We start from the raw sequence: 19,472 nt of genomic DNA on the forward strand, positions 1-19,472 counted from the left end.
CGGGACTAACATCTCCCAGGAGTGTCTCCGAGAGTCCACGAGACGAGGGAGACACCGTTCCCGGAACTCTAGCGCGGAGGCCAGGCCAGCAGACGTCGGTTCCGGGACGGTGAGACGCTTTTCCACCCTGGACCCTCCCAAGATGTCGCTCCCTTCAGACCGACGCTGCCACTCTCAAGATGGCGGCAGGAAGTGACTCACCCGGCCCCACCCGGAACTCACTCGCCATGAGAGATGAACAGGTCAGTTCTCGCGAGAGCGCGCATGAGCCCAGCCGGGCGTCGTGCGAACAGCAGCTGCTGGCGCTGGGGGCCAGAGATCGCTTCGCGGCGGTAAGCGGGGGTGTGGAGGTGGCTGTTCCCCGAGCCGTCGGCCTGGGGTGGGGACCGGGGACCTATTCATAAGGGGCCGGGAGAGAGTCCCCACTCGGAATCGCGGTGATCCCAACGAAGCTGTCCGGAAGTGCGCCTAGGGATTCCTTTTTTTTTTTTTTTAATTCACCCCGAGGAACTTGCGGGGGAAACTGAGGCATGAAGTAGAAGCTGCAGTCTCCCCCACCTCCCCTTCTCTCTCTCTCAATAGCGGAAGATGTCGGACAGCGAAGACAGCAACTTCTCTGAGGAAGAGGACAGCGAACGCAGCAGTGATGGCGAGGAGGCCGAGGTGTGCAGCTGGGGGCTCGGGGAGAAGCGTTGGATCCGCCTGGGAACCGGGCTGGGGCCGAAAGGCCCCCGTGGGAATCCAGATCGGTGGTTTCTGGGAGCTTCCACGTTAACGGGAGTGAGAGAGAAAAGTAGGCAAAGTTATTAGCGAAACAGGGAGGCTAGGTCGCGCCGTGTACAGCGAAAATTAGTGAGATGAACTCACTGTTGAGTGTTACTGACGTTACTGCTGTGGGCTTGTTTAATCCCGGAAATGTAAACGAAGGGCTTTCTGTGTGCTGGGGCTCTTCCCTGTGTATGCTGGGCTCTTCTAGGAAACACATCCTAAAAAGGTGTATAAATCAGGGGCCGGTGACGGACACCTGTAATCCCAGCTACTCAGGAGGATGGGATCTGAAGATGGAAGTTTGAAACCAGTCTGGGCAGAAAACACCATGAGATATTCCAGTTAACTGGCAAAAGGCTAGACTTAGGAGGTCATGGCTCAAGTGGTAGAGCATCATCCTTGAGCGGAAAAAGCCATGTGAGGTTGTGAGGGCCCGAGTTCAAGCCTGAGTGCCAGTTGAGTTAACTTTCAGGTTCTGGCAAGAGAGTGCAAGAACCTCATTCAGCAACAAAACACAAACGAAAGTACTGGGCTCAAGTCACAATCCTCCACACCTCATCCTCCTTAGTAGGTAGGATTACAAGGATATGCCACTGGCACCAGGCCAGTGTATTTTTTTTTTTTTTTAGAAAGAGTCTTAATACACCATCCTCCTGTATTAGCCTCACTAGTGCTGAAATCACAGACATTTGCTGTGTTGCCCAGTTTTATTTATTTCTTTTTTTAATTGAGGTTAACTTTGACAGTGGCTGTGGTCCAAGAACAAGCAGGATGTATCTAGTGATGGCCATCTTTCTATTGCTAGTCATGGAGCTTGAACTCAGGGCTTGGGCTCTGTCCTTGAGCTTCTCTGTGCTCAAGGATACCACTTGAGCCCAAGAGCCATTACTGGATTTTTCTGAGTAGTTTATTAGAGATAAAGAGTTTCACAGACTTTGCTGCCCAGGCTGGCTTCAAACTGCCCATGATCCTGGGAGCTCAGCCTCCTGAGTAGTTAGGATTACAGGCGTGTGCCACCAGCACCAGGTTGTGAGGACCTTGTTGCTGACAGAGCCTGAGGCAGCACAGAGCACCACAGAGGAATAGACAAGCAAAGGAGATGATGCATATATTCATGGAGGTTCTTGAAGCTATGAGGAGGAGCTGGCCTTACTCATGACATAAGCATACCTCAGTTTGAAAAGGAGGGATATGATCTTAGGATTTTTTGTTTTGTTTTGTTTTGTTTCTGTTTTTGTTTTTGCCAGTCCTGGGGGCTTGGACTCAGGGCCTGAGCACTGTCCCTGGCTTCTTTTTGCTCAAGGCTAGCACTCTGCCACGTCAGCCACAGCGCCACTTCTGGCTTTTTTCTATGTATGTGGTGCTGAGGAATCCACCCCAGGCCTTCATGCATGCTAGGCAAGCACTCTACCACGAAGCTACATTTCCAGCCCGATCTTAGGGTTTTTTTTGTTTGTTTGTTTAAGTTACTTGTCAACATATAAAAAAGAAAATTCACACAAGCAATTTTTTAACAGAATTTTATTTTATTTTTTAAATTTATTTTGCCTGTCCTGGGCTTTGAACTCAAGACCTGAGCACCATCCCTGGCTTCTTTTTGGTCAAAGATAAGCACTCTGCCACTTGAGCCACAGGGCCACTTCTGGCCATTCTCTGTATATGTGGTGCTAGGGAATCAAACCCATGGCTTCATGTATACAAGGCAAGCGATCTTGCCACTAGGCCATATTCCCAGCCCACACACAAGCAATTTGGATTTCTTTCTTTTCTGGGGAAATGAAAGGAGCTTAGCAGAATGGGACATAGGGTTATACAAAGCAACTCTGCCCTCTATGTGGTTGCTCCCGTTGAAGAGGCCTTTTCTATAGTTCCTGGATGTTTCTGGTATCATCTGCCTAATGGCAGAATTGAGAAAAGGGGAGAGTTCATGAACCCTCATCCTGGAACACAAGCCAGCTCACCACAGATTTCTATTATGTGAGACTGCGAGGCCCTTGAGTTCAAGTCCCACTGAGATCTTACATGGCCTGCCTGTTCTCTGTGTGAGTCATGCCATGTTTTGAGATCTGACTGCTGGAATTACAGGTATGCATCAACACACCCAGTTCCTTGTACCTTTTGGGGAGTCCTCAGCTTTGAGGGAAGAGTTGTAGACTTTGGGATGCTGTGGTGAGGTGGAGCTAGTGTGGAAGGATAACAAGGACAGACATTTGCTCCAAGCTGCAATACTGGGCCTTTGACTGTGACTCAGAGCTTTAGGGCACTGCCTGGGTGGTTAAAGCCTGGCAGCTGTAAGACCAGGATCCCAGCTGGGAGCTGGTTTTTCACTCCTATAATCCTTAGCTACTCAGGAGGCTGAGATCAGAGGTTCCTGGTTCAAAGCCAGACCAGGCAGGAAAGTCTGAGCCTCATCTCCAGTGAACCACCAAAAAATTGAAAGTGGAGCTGTGGCTTAAATGCTAGAGCACCAGCCTTGAGCAAAAAAGCTCAGGGGCAGCACCTAGGCCCAGGCTTAACTCAAGCTTTATGTCTTCTGTGTCTGCCACTGGGCAGCATGAGGTCAGGGTCCTAGTGGTACCTGAGAGATCCTGGGCCCTCCTCTTGGAAACACACCATGTCAGGACTGGGGTATAGGGAGCCCAAAGGATGTGTCTGGCTTTACTTAAGGGAGAGTGGACAGCCATGGCTGCCTAGAAGAGAAAGAACTCCCCCTTCCCCCAGTACTGGGTATGGAACCTAGGGGCCTCAAGAGTGCTAGGCAAGTGCTCGGATCATTCAGCCTTGTGCTGAGGCTGAGTGGGAAAGAGGTTTTGTTTGTTTGCCTTATGCAAACACTGGGACATGAACTCAGGCCTTTGCATTCTCACTGGGATTGCTTTCTCATGACTGGCCCTGTACTATTTTGAGCAGTGCCTCCAGTCTGGCTTTTTACTGGTTAATTGGACTTTTCTGCCCAAACATGGTTTAAAACAACCTTAATCCTCCAGGTCTCAGCCTCCTGAGTAGCTAGGATTACAGGCCAAGCCACCAACACCTGGCAGGAGGGAGTGGGAAGCAGAAGGGAACTTAAGTAACTTTTTTTTTTGAGATAGGCTCTTACTCTATAACCCAGGCTAGTCTCGAATTCACGATCCTTCTGCTATACTTCTGCTATACGTGTCTGGGACTACAGATGTGGATGTACTACCACATCCAGTGTGGTAATTTTTATCATTATCATTAATGTTGTTTTACTTTGCTAGGGACCTAACCTGGGGCCTTGTGCATGCCAGACAGGTGCTGTCCCCACAGCCACCATCATTCGCTGAGAGAAACTTTCTAGCGAGGACCAACATTAGGAATGTTGGCCAGTACTCAGAGCTTGACACAGCCTCTGGGAGTGTGGCTTAGGCTTTGGGTGCTGTCCTCAGCACCAAAAACCAAACTAAAACAACCCTCCAGCATGGGACAAATATTTCATGTGCAGTGGAGACCTGGATTTTGTCAGAGCCCTGAGGGGTAAGGAAGGCACCAGGTAGAGGCTTGCAGTGTGGACAGTCATGGGGGAGGGGCTAGGGCAATAGCCCACAGCGGGCTCCAGTATCTTACTGAATTTAATAACATTGTTTCACATTGTTTGATTTTTTTTTTTTTTTTTTTTTTTTTTGGCCAGTCCTGGGGCTTGGACTCAGGGCCTGAGCACTGTCCCTGGCTTGTTTTTGCTCAAGGCTAGCACTCTGCCACTTGAGCCACAGCGCCACTTCTGGCCATTTTCTGTATATGTGGTGCTGGGGAATTGAACCCAGGGCCTCATGTATAAGAGGCAAGCACTCTTGCCACTAGGCCATATCCCCAGCCCTATTTTTTATTTTTTATTTATTTATTTTTTTTGGTAGGTCATGGGGCTTTGAACTCAGGGCCTGGGTGCTGTCCCTGAGCTCTTCAGCTCAAGGTTCACACTCTGCCACTTTAAGCCACAGGGCCACTTGTAGTTAATTGGAGGTAAGGGTTTCAAGGACTTTCTTGGCGGGGCTGGCTTTGAACCATGATCCTCAGATCTCAACCTCCTGAATGGCTAGGATTACAGGCATGAGCCACCCAAAGCTGGCAAGTTTTATATTGTCTTACTGGTTACTTTCTAGTTTCAAATTGTAACAAGCAGACTTCTAAAAAGCTTTTAATTATGAAACACCTTTAGGATTCTATAGACAGTCTTCTTTAAAGTAAATTTAAAATGTTAGGGGGGAAGCTGGGACTTGGAGTTACTTGAGAGAACTGAAAAACAGGAAAGCAAAAAAGAGCTGGGGGAGGGGAGTGCTCTAGCCTAGCATGCTCCAGGCCCTGAGTACTACCCCCAGACCTTCTGGATTTAGAGGAAATGTCAAGTTAATAGATTGTAGCAGTGTAGAAATGGAAGGAAAGACTCATGAAGTTATTACTGAGTTAAAGGGCTGACATTTGACCCCCTCATACCTATAATCCTAGCACCTCAGCACCATGAGATCAGAGGTTCAAAGTTCGAAAGCCAGCTTGGGCAGAAAAGTCTGAGAAGTGAGAATCTTCTCTCTAGTTAACCAGCAAGAAGCCAGAGTAGATTTGTGGCTCAAGTGGTGGGACACCACCCTTTAGCAAAAAAGCTAAAGGATAGTGCCCAGGCCTTGAGTTCAGGTTCCAGTACCTGCATAAAAATAAAAAAATAAAGGCCCACATTTGAATCGGATGCACTTTGGGATTAAAGGACAGGAAACTAGGGGGAGGAGGAGGACCAGAGCAAGGACCCGGTGTTGGATGTGGAGTGGTGTTGTACGATTGGGGTCGGGATGAGGAAGAAGTTGGACTTGTGGCGCTCACTTCACAGGCTTCACCCTGCCTGCGGGAGCGGAGGCTGGCTCAGTGAGGCCAGTGTGGCACATGCTCAGTGTGAAGGCTCCGAGGACGTCTGGGGGAGGCGTCTGGGAGAATGCTGCTGCGTGTTGGGGAAGATCTAGGTTCTAGAAAAACAAAATGTGGAGGCTGGAGGCAGATGGCAGTGTCTGCAGAGACGGGAGCTAGGGTCCCTGAGGGCCAGTAAAGTGTCGGGGGGGGGGGGGGGGCGGGGAGAGAGTAGGGCGAGTGCGAGGTGAAAAGGGCTCTGGACTGAGCGCTGGAACTGAAGTACCTAGAAGGGGTGGCCAGAGCGAGAAGAACCCAAGGAAGAACAGCATGGGTTGGAGGAGGCAGGAGGTGGCAGAAACCTTAGGAGGGAGGGCACCGGCCTAGAAGCCCACCGACTCAACAACAAGGCTGCTGATGAGCATTGTGCTTGGTGAGCATTGTGTCCCAGAGCTGTCCCCAAGGGCTGGAGGAGCTGTGACCAGGAAGGGGAGGGTGGCCAGACATGAGGACAGAGATCCAAGGGCCAGTGGATCAGCTCAGTGGGGCCGGCACCAGGTCTGATGGGGAAGGGGGGACCGGGCCAGCTTCCAGGTGATGGTGGATGGGTGTGGTGGTGTATGGATAGGCACCATGGTGGATGGATGGGCACCAGGGTGGATGGACGGGCACCATGGTGGATGAGTGTGGTGGAGCTGTCACTGAGGGAGGGAGAGGATGGGGGCAGTGCTGGGGGTAGGAGTAGCCAGACACATCTGACAGGGTTTCTAGATTGGATGGGGGAGGTGGAACCCTGGGGTCCCAATGCTTCCTGACTTCCACAGGTAGAGGAAGAGAGGCGGAGTGCGAAGGAAGAGGAGGCTGAGGAAGAGGAGGAGGAGGAGGAAGAGGAGTATGATGAGGAAGAAGAGGAGGAAGATGATGACCGGCCCCCCAAGAAACCCCGTCATGGCGGCTTCATTCTGGATGAGGCTGGTATGTCACGGAATAACTGTGCAAAATTTCAGTGGATGCTCTTTTTACTTTTAAAGAAAAAAAATTTTTTAATTCTCCCTCTCCCCTCACCCCTCTCTCCTCCTGGGATTGAACCCAAGGCCTCCTTTATATTTTGTTTGGAGACAGGGTCTTGCTAAGTTGCCCAGGCTGGCCTTGTACTTTTGATCATCCTAGCTCGGTCTTTTCCTTTCCTTCCTCCCTCCTCCCCCTTTTTCTTTTTGCCAGTCCTGGGGGGCCTGAGCACTGTCCCTGATTTCTTTGCACAAGGCTAGCACTCTATCACCTGAGCCACAGTGCCATTTCTCACCTTTTCTGTATATGTGGTACTGAGGAATCAAGCCCAGGGCTTCATGCATGCTAGGCAAGCACTCTACTGCTAAGCCGTGTCCCAGCCCCTTCCCTTCCTTTTATGGTGCCGATGGTCAGACCCAGAATTTGGTATGTGCATACAGCCCCAAACAGCTCCTTCTTTCCTTTCTCCTTCTCTCTTGTGCTGGGGCTGGAACCTAGGGCCTTGCACATGTTGTAGGAAACTCTGCCACTAAGCTATACTTTCAATCTTCTTGCTTTTGCCTCTCAAATACCTTGATTACAGGGCTGTGCCACCACACCCAGCTCGGATCTCTTTTTAAAGGGATATGTCGGGGGATGGGGGAGCAGAGCCAGGTAGATCTGCACACAACACCTGCCTGCTATACCAGCAAAGCCCCCCCTGGCCTTGTGCAGTGGGATTTCTCAGCCCATTGAGTGGAGGAAATGTCCTGCTGGCTGTTGTTCCCAGATCACCTGTGCCCCAACTGCCCCTGGAGCATTTCTTTGGTTTTCCTGTTTCAGATGTGGATGATGAGTATGAGGATGAAGATCAGTGGGAGGATGGAGCTGAAGACATCCTGGAGAAAGGTGTGTTGGGGGCCCTGCCTCTACGAGACCCCTGGGAGAGGCCTGCCAGAGAGCGTCTCCCAGCCTCCCTCCCCCCATGCCCTGCACCACCCTCTCACCTCGCTTCTTTCTGTCCTTGCCAGAGAGGTGGCGCCCCTCCTTTCCCTTCTAGGCCCATGAGTGGGGGAGGGGTTGTGGGGGGGTAGCGGTTGTGGGGAGATAACTCTGGGACCCCAGGGCTCCAGCAAATCCCTTTTGTGGGTTGTAGGGTGGGTGCCTTCCCCCCACGATCCCCCCACTTCCTGGGCCAGAGCTCCCCTTCCCTGTTATTTCCGTCTCGTGCACCTCATACATTTCGGCTTCTCCCCAACCACCTGGTGCCTGGCCTTTACTTTTGAGTTTTCAACCTTCCTGTGTCCCTCCCTTCCCCCAACCCATTGGTTGATTTCGCTGCTATAATTTGGCTCATACTTTGTCTGCCCTCGCCCACCACCACCACCACCACCACCACCACCACCTCCTCTTCCTCCAAGTAGAAGAGATTGAAGGTAAGAACCTGGCACTGTAACCCGTGACCCTCTTCCCATATCCTGCCAATTCAGTTCCGCCTTCTGGGGGGCCGTCCTGCCCTCAGCCTCTACCTTGGCCCCAGGGCTCTCACTTAGGTAGGGCCCAGGGCTGTGGCGTTGTGGAGGGCCAGGGGTCCAGCATACGGGAGGCTTGGGCATAGTTGTGGGGAGAACTTGGGGTTCTTGGAAAGTGGCTGAGGTTGGGGATTGCTGGATACCCCATCCCCAAGCAACTGGGCCCCAGCTATTCTGTGAGAAGCAGGGTGCTGACCAGGATGGGGGCCGGAGTGGGGTTGGAGGGGTTGTGGCTTTACTCAGCCAGATGGCTGGGTGCCCCGCTTCTGTCTCCAGCCCCCTGTCACCCCTTATACTCACAACATCTGCACCTTTGCTTCCAGCCTCCAATATTGACAATGTGGTCCTGGACGAGGACCGTTCTGGGGCCCGCCGCCTACAGAACCTCTGGAGGTAAGCAAGGAGGGGATGTGGAGTGAGGAGATGCCCGGGACCCGGCTCCTTGGGGGGAGACTTGGAGCTGGTCACTCCATGCTTCTTCCACCTTTAATTCATGTTTGCTGTCTCCCTCCCGCCCCAGGGACCAACGAGAAGAAGAGCTGGGCGAGTATTACATGAAGAAATATGCCAAGTCATCTGTGGGAGAGACGTAAGGGCTGGGCAGAGAGCAGGGGGTCCCAGGCAGGAGGTTGCAGGGGTCCTGGGGTGGGATTTTCTCCTTCCCATCGCCCTTCTCTCCCCAGGGTGTACGGAGGGTCTGATGAGCTCTCAGATGACATCACCCAGCAGCAGCTGCTCCCCGGAGTGAAGTAAGGGGGTGCACAGGGGCAGAGGGACGAGTGGGTATCTTGCACAGGTCAATGGCGGGGATATGTCAGGACACAGTCACATACAGGGATGGGGGGATGGCCAGTTACTCCTCTCTCCTGTTCTGGAGTGAGTGGGGGAGGGGACTCTGGGGAATGGATGAGGGGGAGAAGGATGCTGTGGCCGTTTCTATTCCTGGCAAAGACTCTATCACTAAAGGATTTCCTTTCTCTGCTGTGTAGGGACCCCAATCTGTGGACTGTCAAATGTAAGGTATGTATGGTGAGAATCTGGGAAGATAGGAGAAGGGGTAGGGGTCTGTCTGTCTGTCTGTGCTGGGTCTCCTTGGGTTGGCAATCCCTCTCCCCTCTGCCTTCCCCCTCTCCCTCCCCCTGCTTGGCTTTTTCCTCTTCCTCTTCTTCATCTTCCTGGCTTGCTGACTCTTCCTCTCCTCTCACCCTCCCGCCGGCCCTTTTCGGTGTCCTGCCCTCCTTCTCCTCAGCTTTCCCGGCTCCGCCTTTTTCTTCCAGATAGGAGAGGAACGAGCCACAGCCATCTCCTTGATGCGCAAGTTCATCGCCTACCAGTTCACAGACACGGTACGTCTACTGCGTGTAGCAAATTCAGAGGGGAGGCCAGAGCTCAAGGGTACCCTGTGCCCATGTGTGAACAGAGCTGCCCACCAGGCGAACAAGACTGCTGTGCCTTCCCAGAGCTACTTTGATTTCATTTGGTTTGTTGGTTTAGCAGTACTGGGGATTGAACTCATACTGGTGCTTGCTGAGCAAATGCTGTGGCACTTGAACCATGCTCCCAGTCCTTTTGGTTTTCAGATGAGGGTCTCCTAACTTTTCCTGGGCTGGCCTTGAACCTCCATCCTCCTATCTTCACCTCCTGAGTAGCTGGGATTACAGGTGTGTGCTATCACACCTAGCAATTTAAAATCAATTTTGAGACAGTCTGGCTATGAAGCTTTGACTGACATACAGCTTTGGATCTTTTTGCTTCCTTTACCTCGGTATTATTGTGAATACAATCACTCATTACCATGCCTGGCTAAAATACCCTCTTGTGAACTCAGTGTATTTTAGTTTATTTTGTAATGCTTATTTATTTGTTGGTTGTGGGGTTTGAACTCAGGGCCTGGGCTCTGTCCCTGAGATCTTTGACTCAAGGCAGTGCTCTGCCACTTTGAGCCACAGCTCCACTTCTGGTTTTTTGGTGGCTAATTGTGGAGATAACAGTCTCATGGGCCAGGCACCAGTGGCCCACACCTGTAGTCCTAGCTACTCAGGAGGCTGAGATCTAAGGATTGTGGTTAAAAGCCAGCCCAAGTAGAAAAGTCTAAATAAGCACCCAGCTTATTTTAGAATATTTAATATGATCATAATCATTCACATTATCTAATTTCAGATTACTTCATTGCCCCAAAAGAAACCTACACCTATTAGCAATCTTACTTGTTGGCTTAACATACCTGTGCTGGTTTTCCCTGGGCCCATGCCACTGACCACCATGCTTCTGTAGGCTAATGTTCCAGAAGAGCCCACTGGGGCCAGTTGTTCATGCAAACAGCAGTGGGACCTCACCCCCCTTTTTCTACCCCCCTTCCACCCTCCCTCTCGCTCCCCCCTCACAGCCCCTGCAGATCAAGTCAGTAGTGGCCCCGGAACATGTGAAGGGCTACATCTACGTGGAGGCCTACAAGCAGACACACGTGAAGCAGGCCATCGAGGGCGTGGGCAATCTGCGGCTCGGCTACTGGAACCAGCAGATGGTGCCCATCAAGGAGATGACGGACGTGCTTAAAGTAGTCAAGGAGGTGGCCAACCTAAAGCCCAAGTCCTGGGTGCGCCTCAAGCGAGGCATCTACAAAGATGACATCGCTCAGGTACCAGCCCCCGCCATGTTCTGTTCTGTTCTCCCCTCTTGTCCCTTGTACTCCTTCCAGAGACTGAATCTCACTCAGATTATGGGGAACAGAACTCAGGTTTGTCTCTGAGCACACAGAAGTGATGTCCATCTCCTGCCATATTCGAGGGTGTTCTGAGGAACGATGGAAGGAGATGACTGATTAGCCTAGTGTAGTTCTTGAGGAGTTGATAGGCAAGGGGTAAACCTGTGAGACAAGAATGCACATGAGGGGCTGGGAATATGGCCTAGTGGCGAGAGTGCTTGCCTCGTATACATGAAGCCCTAAGTTCAATTCCCCAGCACCACATATATAGAAAACGGCCAGAAGTGGTGCTGTGGCTCGAGTGGCAGAGTGCTAGCCTTGAGCAAAAAGAAGCCAGGGACAGTGCTCAGGCCTTGAGTCCATGCTCCAGGACTGGCCAAAAAAAAAAGAATGCACATGAACTACTCAGGTTTTGTGGTCCACTTTTGGGCTCTGGGGGTTCTAAGAGATGTAGTCTGACTTGCATCTTATTTATTATTCTTTTTTTTTTTTTTTTTTGTCAGTCCTGGGGCTTGAACTCAGGGCCTGGGCACTGTCCCTGAGCCTCTTTGTACTCAAGACTAGCGCTCTACCACTTGAGCCACAGCGCCACTTCTGGCTTTTTCTGAGTAGTTTATTGGAGATAAGAGTCTCGTGGACTTTTCTGTCCAGGCTGGCTTCAAATGTGATCCTCAGATCTCAGCCTTCTGAGTATGATTACAGGCATGAGCCGCCAGTGCCCAGCCTAACTTGCATTTAATAAGGTTACTTGGGTGATTGTGGAGACAAGACCACAGTTCCCAGGATGGGGCATTCTGCCCCCAGGGACACTAGGCCATGTCTGCAGATGCTTTTCTCTGTATCTCCTGGAAAGATAGTTGATTGTAGCATCTGATGTGTAAAAGCCAGCGATGCTGGGAATACCTCACAGTGCATCACATAGATGCTCACAAGAGAGGGTATCCTCCTCCCACATTAGGGGTACTGGTAGGATCAGGAAGTTGGGGAGGTGGCTACCACATAGCCTAGGTGGCCAGTTCTGGTGAGAAAGGACCTATGCCAAGGTAGCAGAAGAGAGAGGTTGGGAATTTTTTTTACTTTTTGCTAGTTTTGGGGTTTGAACTCAGGGCCAAGGCTGTCCCTGAGCTTCTTTTGCTCAAGGCTAGCATTCTGCCACTAGAGCTCTTTGATGGTTCATTTGAGATAAATCTCAGACTTTCCTGCCTCATCTGGCTTGGAACCACAGTCCTCAGATCTCAGACTCCTGAGTAGCTAGGAGTACAGACACCAGCCACTGGCACCCAACTATGAGGAAGCCAGGATCTTTGAAGGCCAATGAAATTCACAGATAGGGAGGGCAATTCAGAGAAAGCACTCAACTTGTCCTGGCTTTGAGGGTCTTTTCAGACACCCAGTGAGATGTCAGGCGGGCAGTGAATGGTTTGCCCATCAGCCTCTGCTCCTTCCTGCTGCCTGGGGTGCATTGGGGAGGGATGGGTGGGCTGGGAGGGCCGGGCCATCCTGACCTCCCGCCTCCCACCGTCCCACCCTCTCAGGTGGATTACGTGGAGCCCAGCCAGAACACCATCTCTCTGAAGATGATCCCTCGGATCGATTATGACCGCATCAAGGCCCGCATGAGCTTGGTACTGTGGGAGAGGGGTGCCCCAGGGTGGGGGGGCCCCCACGCCCCCTGCAGCCAGCCCTCCCTCACTCTTTCCTCCTGGGCTTGTCCTCCCTCTTCAGAAAGATTGGTTTGCCAAGAGAAAGAAGTTCAAGCGGCCTCCACAAAGGCTCTTTGATGCTGAGAAGATCAGGTGAGCTCCAGCTTCTGGTGGGCCATGCTATGCCTCAGTGGGCGTCGGAAGGGCTTCCACAGAGTACTGTGAGTGGCTAGCCACTCCCTGTGCCTGTGCCTCAAGTTTGCTCTACTACAAAGTAGGTGATGGTAGCAGCCTCAGCTTCCTAGGGGCGTAGGGAAAATGGCATTAAGCTGTCTGTGCCCAGAACAGCATTGACCTGCTCCTGCTCACCCACGGGGGATGGAGCCCATTTCTCTGAGACAGACTAGGGCTGGCTGGGCACAAGAAGAGGGGACACAGAAGAGGAAGGGTCCCACATGCCCTGCAGGATGTGCTGGTCCCCTCACCTAGACCCACTCTATGGGGAAGACAGTTCAGGGAGCCTGGCTTGTTTTCCTGTGCATGTCCAAGGGAGGGGAGAGGAGAGGCCTGCGGCTGCAGTCCTGCTACCTGGTAGTGGCAGTGCCATTTCAGGGAGGGAGGCAGAGTGGGGGGCATCTCTGGGGGCCCTGTACCCTTCCTGGAGGTATCCCATGTTTGGGCCTTCTCTGAGGACTGGGATACATTCCTGTCCCTCTCTTCCCACCTGGGGAAACTGAGGCAGGGCACCATTCCCTTCCCTCACCTTCTCTCACAAATTGCCAGATCTCTGGGGGGTGACGTGGCCTCCGATGGTGACTTCCTGATCTTTGAGGGAAATCGCTACAGCCGGAAGGGCTTTCTGTTCAAGAGCTTCGCCATGTCAGCTGTGGTAAGGGGCACAAGATGGTGCTCGTGGAGGGGGGGCGGTCTGATGTCCCCCTTGGGGGGGTCCCAGGGCTGACTTTATCCGCCTCTGTGCCCTTGTCCTGGGGGCTTAGATCACCGAGGGCGTGAAGCCCACCCTGTCAGAGCTGGAGAAGTTCGAGGACCAGCCAGAGGGCATCGACTTGGAGGTGGTGACAGAGGGCACAGGTATGGGGCACCCAGCCTCCTTCAGGCCGGGGTAGGGGCGCTGGTCGAGCTGCCCAGTCAGCCTGGTGTTGTGTCCCCACAGGGAAGGAGCGAGAGCACAACTTCCAGCCAGGGGACAATGTGGAGGTGTGCGAGGGCGAGCTCATCAACCTGCAGGGCAAGGTCCTCAGCGTGGACGGCAACAAGATCACCATCATGCCAAAGCACGAGGACCTCAAGGTGCGCCAGGCCGGGGATGCTGTGGCGTGGGGGGGGGGGGGGGCAGTGTCACGGGGCCAGGCCTAGCCTTTCAGGGGATAAAGGGCTGTCTGTGTGGCTGTCCTGAGTGGGGTAGGCTCTGGGCCTTGGGTGGCCTTTGGAGTGGGTCTGGGCCTGCTCCCCATGGCCCCCACACCCTCTCCCCCAGGACATGCTGGAGTTCCCAGCCCAGGAGCTTCGGAAGTACTTCAAGATGGGTGACCACGTGAAGGTGATCGCCGGCCGCTTCGAGGGTGACACTGGCCTCATCGTGCGTGTGGAGGAGAGCTTCGTCATCCTCTTCTCTGACCTCACCATGCATGAGGTAGGGGGAGGGGGCTGCAGGCTGGTCACCCTGAGAGAGCCAGGGACCTGCCCCCCGGGGAGCTTCGCCTTACCCTTTCCCCTTCCCCTGCAGCTGAAGGTGCTTCCCCGGGACCTGCAGCTGTGTTCGGAAACGGCCTCGGGGGTGGACGTGGGGGGCCAGCATGAGTGGGGAGAGCTGGTGCAGCTGGACCCCCGCACCGTGGGCGTGATCGTGCGGCTGGAGCGGGAGACCTTCCAGGTGTGTGTGCACATGCGTCACCCTCCCTAGTGGGGGCTTATTTTTAGGGGCATCTTCTCACAACACTGCTGTCAGCTCTGCCCAAGGCTCTTGCAAGACTGGCTTAGGACACTGGTATCCTGTGCCCTGTAGTAAGGTGGGCTAAGAGCCACAGCCACCGCCACCGCCTTGGTTGTAAGGCCAGATTTGAACCTTCACAAAGATGGGATGTTGCAGGTGCCCTTCCCCTGATGTGTGAGTCAGAGAGCATAGTGCTTAGCAGTGGGCCTGGGAGAGGGGTGGAGCGTGGTCACACCTGTAGGGAGATTGGTGGGAAATTTAGAGGGAGGGGTGTGGTCCTTGAGATCAGGGGGTGGAGCCTACTCCAGCGTTCTGGAACTGAGGACATCCTGCTGAGCCTGGGCACAGTCTCCCTGAGGGCTGGCCCTGCCCCATGCCCCCGTCTTCTGCCCTCACCCATCCCTGTGAAGGTGCTAAACATGCACGGGAAGGTGGTGACAGTCAGGCACCAGGCTGTGACCCAGAAGAAGGACAACCGCTTTGCTGTCGCCCTGGACTCAGAACAGAACAACATCCACGTGAAGGACATCGTCAAGGTCATTGATGGCCCCCACTCAGTGAGTACCCGCTGCTGCCCTCCCAATGGGAAGGAGGGGAAGTTCAGGAGCCGCCCCAGGCAAATGAGGGACCCTCTTCTTGTTCCCACCTAGGGCCGGGAGGGCGAGATCCGCCACCTGTACCGCAGCTTCGTCTTCCTACACTGCAAGAAGCTGGTGGAGAACGGTGGCATGTTTGTCTGCAAGATGCGTCACCTGGTGCTGGCGGGGGGCTCGAAGGTGAGAGGTAGCCCAGACTCAGGAAGGACGTGGGGAGCAGGTGTGAGGTATAGGAAGGGACAGGTTTGAGGAGACCTGAGCAGAGGGAGGCAGAGCCCCATGAGTGACTTGGGAAACAGCAACTTCAGAGGTCCTGATGAGGGATGCAGAGAGGAATCCGGCAGGAAAGCTGGCCTGGGAACCCGGGGCCAAGAGATGACTGTCAAGCCTGGGGGAGCCAGGCTGAGTTCCCGTGGCTTTCAGGTTCTATCACTAGGGATGGGAATACCTGACTCGTCAGAGGGGAGGCCAGCCTCTGCACACAGGCAGAGGTGCGGTTCCCTAAAAGAGAAGTAGGGTCCTGTCACCAGAAGGAAGAATGACCCAAGGACTGGCCTGGTTCAATCGAGGAGCCCCCCCCCCCCACACACACACATGCAGTGACAATGTGGAGCCGGGCTAGAGGCCACTCACTGTCCTCTCTGTCCCTTCCCTAGCCTCGAGATGTGACCAACTACACTTTGGGTGGCTTTGCCCCAATGAGCCCGCGGATCAGCAGCCCCATGCACCCCAGCGCTGGAGGTGGGACTGTGGGGGGAGAGGGGGCAAGGCTGGGGAGGCTAGAGAGGAGGTCTTGGGCATTCTGGGGCTTCTAGCCTATATTTACAATAAAAGCCCAGGCAATGGGTGAATGGAAGAGCCCATCTGAGGGAGGCAGAGGGAATCAAGTAGGTAGAGAAAGCTTTTGAGGGTTCCCTGGCTGTAGGTAGGGCAAAAAAGGGGACAATACTGCCCTGGGATACCGGTGACATTCTTCTACCGTCCCAGGCCAGCATGGTGGCTTCGGGAGCCCAGGTGGTGGTGGCATGGGCAGTGGCCGAGGGAGGAGAGACAATGAACTCATTGGCCAGACTGTCCGCATCTCCCAGGGGCCCTACAAAGGTGAGCGGCTGCCTTAGGTGGGGGACTGGGACCCATGTGCCGGGAGGAGGGGTCCACCCACCTAACCCACCTCCTCCTCCCCCAGGCTACATTGGTGTGGTGAAGGATGCCACGGAGTCCACAGCCCGTGTGGAGCTGCACTCCACCTGCCAGACCATCTCAGTGGACCGCCAGCGTCTCACCACAGTGTACGCAGGACAGGGTGGTGAGGGGTGCGGGCAGTGCGGGGTGGGGGACAAACGGCCCCACGCCCCTGCCTGCCCAATCTCTGTGCCCGCAGGGACTCATGGCGTCCCGGAGGGATGGCCTCATCCTACGGGCGGACGCCCATGTATGGTTCCCAGACACCCATGTACGGCTCTGGCTCCCGCACGCCCATGTATGGCTCCCAGACCCCTCTGCAGGACGGTGAGGACTACTGGGGGGCTCCCCACAGAGGGGGTGGGGGGGCAGCTGGGGGTCAGGTGGATAGGACGATGTGACAGCCATGTCTCCCCATGCAGGCAGCCGTACCCCACATTATGGCTCCCAGACACCGCTGCATGACGGCAGCCGCACCCCTGCCCAGAGTGGTGCTTGGGACCCCAACAACCCCAACACGCCCTCAAGGTGAGGCTCCAAGGCGGGCTGTGTGCAGTGACTGTGCCGGGCCCTTCAGTGGCACAGGGCACCTCCAAGTCCCTGGTCTGGGAGGGGGGTGGTGCCAGCCAGGGCAGGCAGCTGTGGTCCCCCTCAAAATGAAGTTCCTCCATTGGGAGGAGCCTGCTGTGGAGTACTGTTCTGGAAGCATCTGTCACATTGTTACTACTTATTACTAGTCATTTTCAACAGACTTCTGTCCCCCACAGGGCTGAGGAAGAGTACGAGTATGCCTTTGATGATGAGCCCACCCCATCCCCCCAGGCCTACGGGGGGACCCCCAACCCCCAGACGCCTGGCTACCCAGACCCCTCATCACCTCAGGTCAACCCTCAGTATAACCCGCAGACACCAGGGACGCCAGCCATGTGAGTCTGCCGGTCGGGCCAGCCCCTGCCCACCCCTCCGCACTGCCCTTCCTCTCCCTTCCCAGCCCCAACACCTGCTGTTGTGTCTGCAGGTACAACACGGACCAGTTCTCCCCCTATGCCGCCCCCTCCCCGCAAGGCTCCTACCAGCCCAGCCCCAGTCCCCAGAGCTACCACCAGGTGGCGCCAAGCCCTGCAGGCTACCAGAATACCCACTCTCCTGCCAGCTACCACCCAACGCCCTCCCCCATGGCCTATCAGGTATGCTGATCCTGCTTGCCCTGGAGGCTGGGGGGGGGGGGGGGACGGCCAGGCCAGCGACTGTTCCCACAGCTCATCCTTCCTGTCCCCTGCAGGCAAGCCCCAGCCCGAGCCCCGTAGGCTACAGCCCCATGACACCCGGAGCACCCTCCCCTGGTGGCTACAACCCACACACACCGGGCTCAGGCATTGAGCAGAACTCCAGCGACTGGGTAACCACTGATATCCAAGTGAAGGTGCGGGACACCTATTTGGACACGCAGGTGGTGGGGCAGACTGGCGTCATCCGCAGTGTCACGGTACGTGGAGTCTGGGGTTTGAGTAGGCTGTGTTTCTCCATCTCTGTGTTTTTTTCTTTTGTTTTGTTTTGTTTCTCCCTCCGGTTTTCAGGCTTGAACTTGGGGTCTGAGCTCTGTCCCTGGCTTCTTTTTGCTCAATGCTGGAGCCACAGTGCCACTTCCAGCTTTTTCTGTGTATGTGGTACTGAGGAATTGCACCCAGGGCTTCATGCATGCTAGGCAAGCACTCTACCGCTAAGCCACATTCCCAGCCCACTCATAGTCCTTTGAAACATCAGTACCATTCCCAGTGACCCTCTGTCCAGACATTCCTGGTTTCTGGACCTTTGCACATACTTGTCCCTGTCTTTCCATTCTGTGTGGGTTTACGCCCACTTGGCCTCCAGGAAAGCAACTCTCCTCTTGCAGGTCTGTGTAATTCTTACTATCAACATGCTGCCTAAGAGCTTAGTGTTTATCCTGGTAGCACTATGATTACAAAGCCTGTGTTTGGGGTTGGAGGTTCAGCTTACTGGGAGAGCATCTACTTACCATCGGTCATTACCACACAGCCACAGTAAAGCCTGTGGTTTAGCCCCCAAGAGCCCTATTTCAGCCGGGCACTGATGGTTCACTCCTGTGATCCTAGCTACTGAGGAGGCTGAGATCTGAGGAGCTCAATTCAGAACCAACCTGGGCAGAAAAGTCTGAACCCAAGGGCATATCCAGCTACTCTGGCAGGGCTGTGGGGAAAGATGGGTGAGGGGGACCCTCAGAAGGTTGAATGATGGGCCTTGGAGCTGGAAGGTTGTGCATAAGAGACATGACCTAGGCAAAGTCTAGAGGTTGACTGGGAACTATGGGGCTGTCCCTGGAGAGACTAAGGCCCAAGAGGAACAAGTGGAGAGGAACCCAGGCCAGTGCAGGGCAGGGAGAGTCAAAGGCTGGAGAAGCTTCATTTTGGCTTCCTTTGCTGACACAGCAGCCCAGCCCTGCTGAAGCACTCCTAAGGCCTCAGTGCTCAGCCTGGTCTGCTCCCATTTCACCTTGGGAGCAAGTGTGCCTGTCGAGCCCACAACCTGTGTCTCTGTGAGGGTGGGTGGGCCAAGTCCTGTGTTAGCAGAAGGACAGACTGACTTGGGTGCCCCTGCTCCCTAGGGTGGCATGTGCTCTGTGTACCTGAAGGACAGCGAGAAGGTCGTCAGCATTTCCAGTGAGCACCTGGAGCCCATCACCCCCACCAAGAACAACAAGGTACAGTCTAGGCCAAACCCAGGGAGAGGGGGTGCAGGCCACTGGCTCAGTGCTAATCACATGCCCACTGCTCCCAGGTGAAGGTAATCCTTGGCGAGGACCGAGAAGCCACGGGAGTCCTGCTAAGCATTGATGGTGAGGATGGCATTGTCCGCATGGACCTTGACGAGCAGCTCAAGATCCTCAACCTCCGCTTCCTGGGGAAGCTCCTGGAAGCCTGAGGCAGGCAGGGAGGTGGATGGTGGCAGGTGTAGAGTGGCCCACCCTCCCTGACCCTGACCCCACCCAGAATCCTGGGTCGGGAGCAGGCTATGTTGATCATCCTGAATTTCCTTTAGTTTTCTTTTCTGGAGTCCCATCTTCTCCTTCCCCAATGCTCATAAAAATCAGAGGAGAGTCTGGGGAAGGGTCCCTCCCTCAGCTTGCTTTTGTGTTACAATCTTTCAATAAAGAGAAGCTGTTTGGTCAGAAGTCCTATTGTGTGTCTCTTGTTTGTACATGGATGTTAATGGTTTGGGCAGATAACTGGGTCCTAC

The 19,472-nt window shown here is 54.3% G+C and overlaps 1 protein-coding gene across 3 annotated transcripts; it reads left to right on the plus strand.

The window, feature by feature from the left end:
* The first annotated feature begins 266 nt into the window (after positions 1-266).
* On the plus strand, positions 267-19,407 carry Supt5h (SPT5 homolog, DSIF elongation factor subunit). 3 transcript variants are annotated; one of them, XM_048369151.1, is made up of 30 exons: positions 267-332; positions 580-663; positions 6,444-6,594; positions 7,450-7,515; positions 8,031-8,042; positions 8,462-8,531; positions 8,659-8,727; positions 8,822-8,887; positions 9,128-9,158; positions 9,416-9,484; positions 10,525-10,776; positions 12,378-12,467; positions 12,568-12,638; positions 13,269-13,374; positions 13,484-13,577; positions 13,660-13,796; positions 13,984-14,139; positions 14,233-14,379; positions 14,850-14,996; positions 15,090-15,215; positions 15,692-15,776; positions 16,023-16,136; positions 16,222-16,324; positions 16,417-16,544; positions 16,640-16,745; positions 16,985-17,143; positions 17,236-17,404; positions 17,500-17,703; positions 18,841-18,936; positions 19,014-19,407. In XM_048369151.1, exons 2-30 carry the CDS (start codon positions 589-591, stop codon positions 19,155-19,157), a joined length of 3,243 nt encoding a protein of 1,080 aa, XP_048225108.1. In that variant the 5' UTR covers positions 267-332; positions 580-588; the 3' UTR covers positions 19,158-19,407. The 3 variants fall into 3 exon arrangements, with proteins under 3 accessions (XP_048225108.1, XP_048225110.1, XP_048225109.1); XM_048369152.1 differs by having other exon boundaries at positions 292-332; positions 583-663; XM_048369153.1 differs by lacking the exons at positions 18,841-18,936; positions 19,014-19,407 and adding an exon at positions 18,272-18,720 and having other exon boundaries at positions 17,500-17,748.
* Positions 19,408-19,472: the final 65 nt, after the last annotated feature.

The sequence above is a fragment of the Perognathus longimembris genome, chromosome 20, assembly GCF_023159225.1.
Source record: "Perognathus longimembris pacificus isolate PPM17 chromosome 20, ASM2315922v1, whole genome shotgun sequence".
NCBI lineage: Eukaryota > Metazoa > Chordata > Mammalia > Rodentia > Heteromyidae > Perognathus > Perognathus longimembris.

Coding starts and splice junctions, on each gene's coding strand:
- Supt5h (XM_048369151.1), top strand. CDS start 589: ATGTCGGACAGCGAAGACAGCAACTTCTCTGAGGAAGAGGACAGCGAA. Junction 664..6,443: donor GTGATGGCGAGGAGGCCGAG/GTGTGCAGCTGG, acceptor TGACTTCCACAG/GTAGAGGAAGAGAGGCGGAG. Junction 17,704..18,840: donor GCGTCATCCGCAGTGTCACG/GTACGTGGAGTC, acceptor CCTGCTCCCTAG/GGTGGCATGTGCTCTGTGTA.